General features: G+C 37.1%; 1 protein-coding gene across 1 annotated transcript in view; it reads right to left on the reverse strand.

The window, feature by feature from the left end:
• SARC_07185 (hypothetical protein) overlaps positions 1-565 on the reverse strand; it is a 3,984-nt gene extending 3,419 nt beyond the window's left edge. The window contains exon 1 of the mRNA XM_014298875.1: positions 221-565. Coding sequence (XP_014154350.1) covers positions 221-478 — 258 coding nt within the window. The 5' untranslated portion in view covers positions 479-565. The remainder of the gene's footprint in view (positions 1-220) is intronic.
• Positions 566-1,070: the final 505 nt, after the last annotated feature.

Here is a 1,070-nt window from a genome sequence, read left to right on the forward strand (position 1 = left end):
ATATATATATATATATATATATATTCATCTCAACTGGTAGTAATATGGACTCAAACTATGCTATTTCTCGATCTCTTCCGATTACTGGTATCGAGTAGTAGCAAAATGTCCACAATGCATATAAAACCAAGGGCAGTATAAGACTACTATAGTCCACGTTATCGTATACTGGATGAACTAATTACGTACTTATAAACGGCGATTCAATTGATATACAAACCTTCAAATCAGGAACTTCACAAGCGTCTTCAGTGATCGGTTTTATGCTCGCTTCCGATCCATCTTTTAAAGTATATTCATCCACAATTGAATTTTTGCACCCGGCGTCTAGTAGATACAAGGCTCTATTCGATATACATGCTTGATCAGCGTGTGCAAATACGACTGTGGGACCACACTGTGTAGCCGCTTCGCTCGAAACGATTTTAAACATCGTGTCCTGTTGATTGTGTAATATGGTCGTCGCTAAGGGAGGCATAGTATCTACACCTTTGGCAATTTTGTGTCAACAATATATTTAAATAAATATATGTGTCTCGCAGTAGATGACGAGTACGTATAAGTGTCACATACATAAACGAGTACAAAAAGCCGAATTCATTCCAACAAACACGCTTATGTGCCAACCTCATAACGTTTTACGTTACAACGTTTAGTTTCGTGGGATCAAGTTTTTTGGGTGGTGGCAAATTCCAGGTCAGCTTGGTGTTCAATTTTGCCCTGATATTTTGACACTGGTTGGCTATTGATCCCAGGGTTTAGGGTTAATTTGGTTATACCGAGTTTTGTGGCCAAAAGATATAAATAAGGTGCACTATGTAAGCACTGTGTTGTTAGCGATTTTTTTTTGGGCCGAATTGAGCACACGTATAAATACGTTGCAAGTTGCAGCGCAAATACTATTTTTTTCATCTTCGATTTCTTAATTCTTTTCAGAAGGCTATGTATGATTTGACAGCGTGTCATACTGTCATTCCTAGAGACAATAAATCCTAAAACTCTAAACCCTAAATGTTCACATGCAGTCTTTTTTTTCATAGATATTTGAGGGGTTTGTTTTAAAAACAAAA

This window comes from Sphaeroforma arctica (assembly GCF_001186125.1).
Source record: "Sphaeroforma arctica JP610 unplaced genomic scaffold supercont1.553, whole genome shotgun sequence".
NCBI lineage: Eukaryota > Ichthyosporea > Ichthyophonida > Sphaeroforma > Sphaeroforma arctica.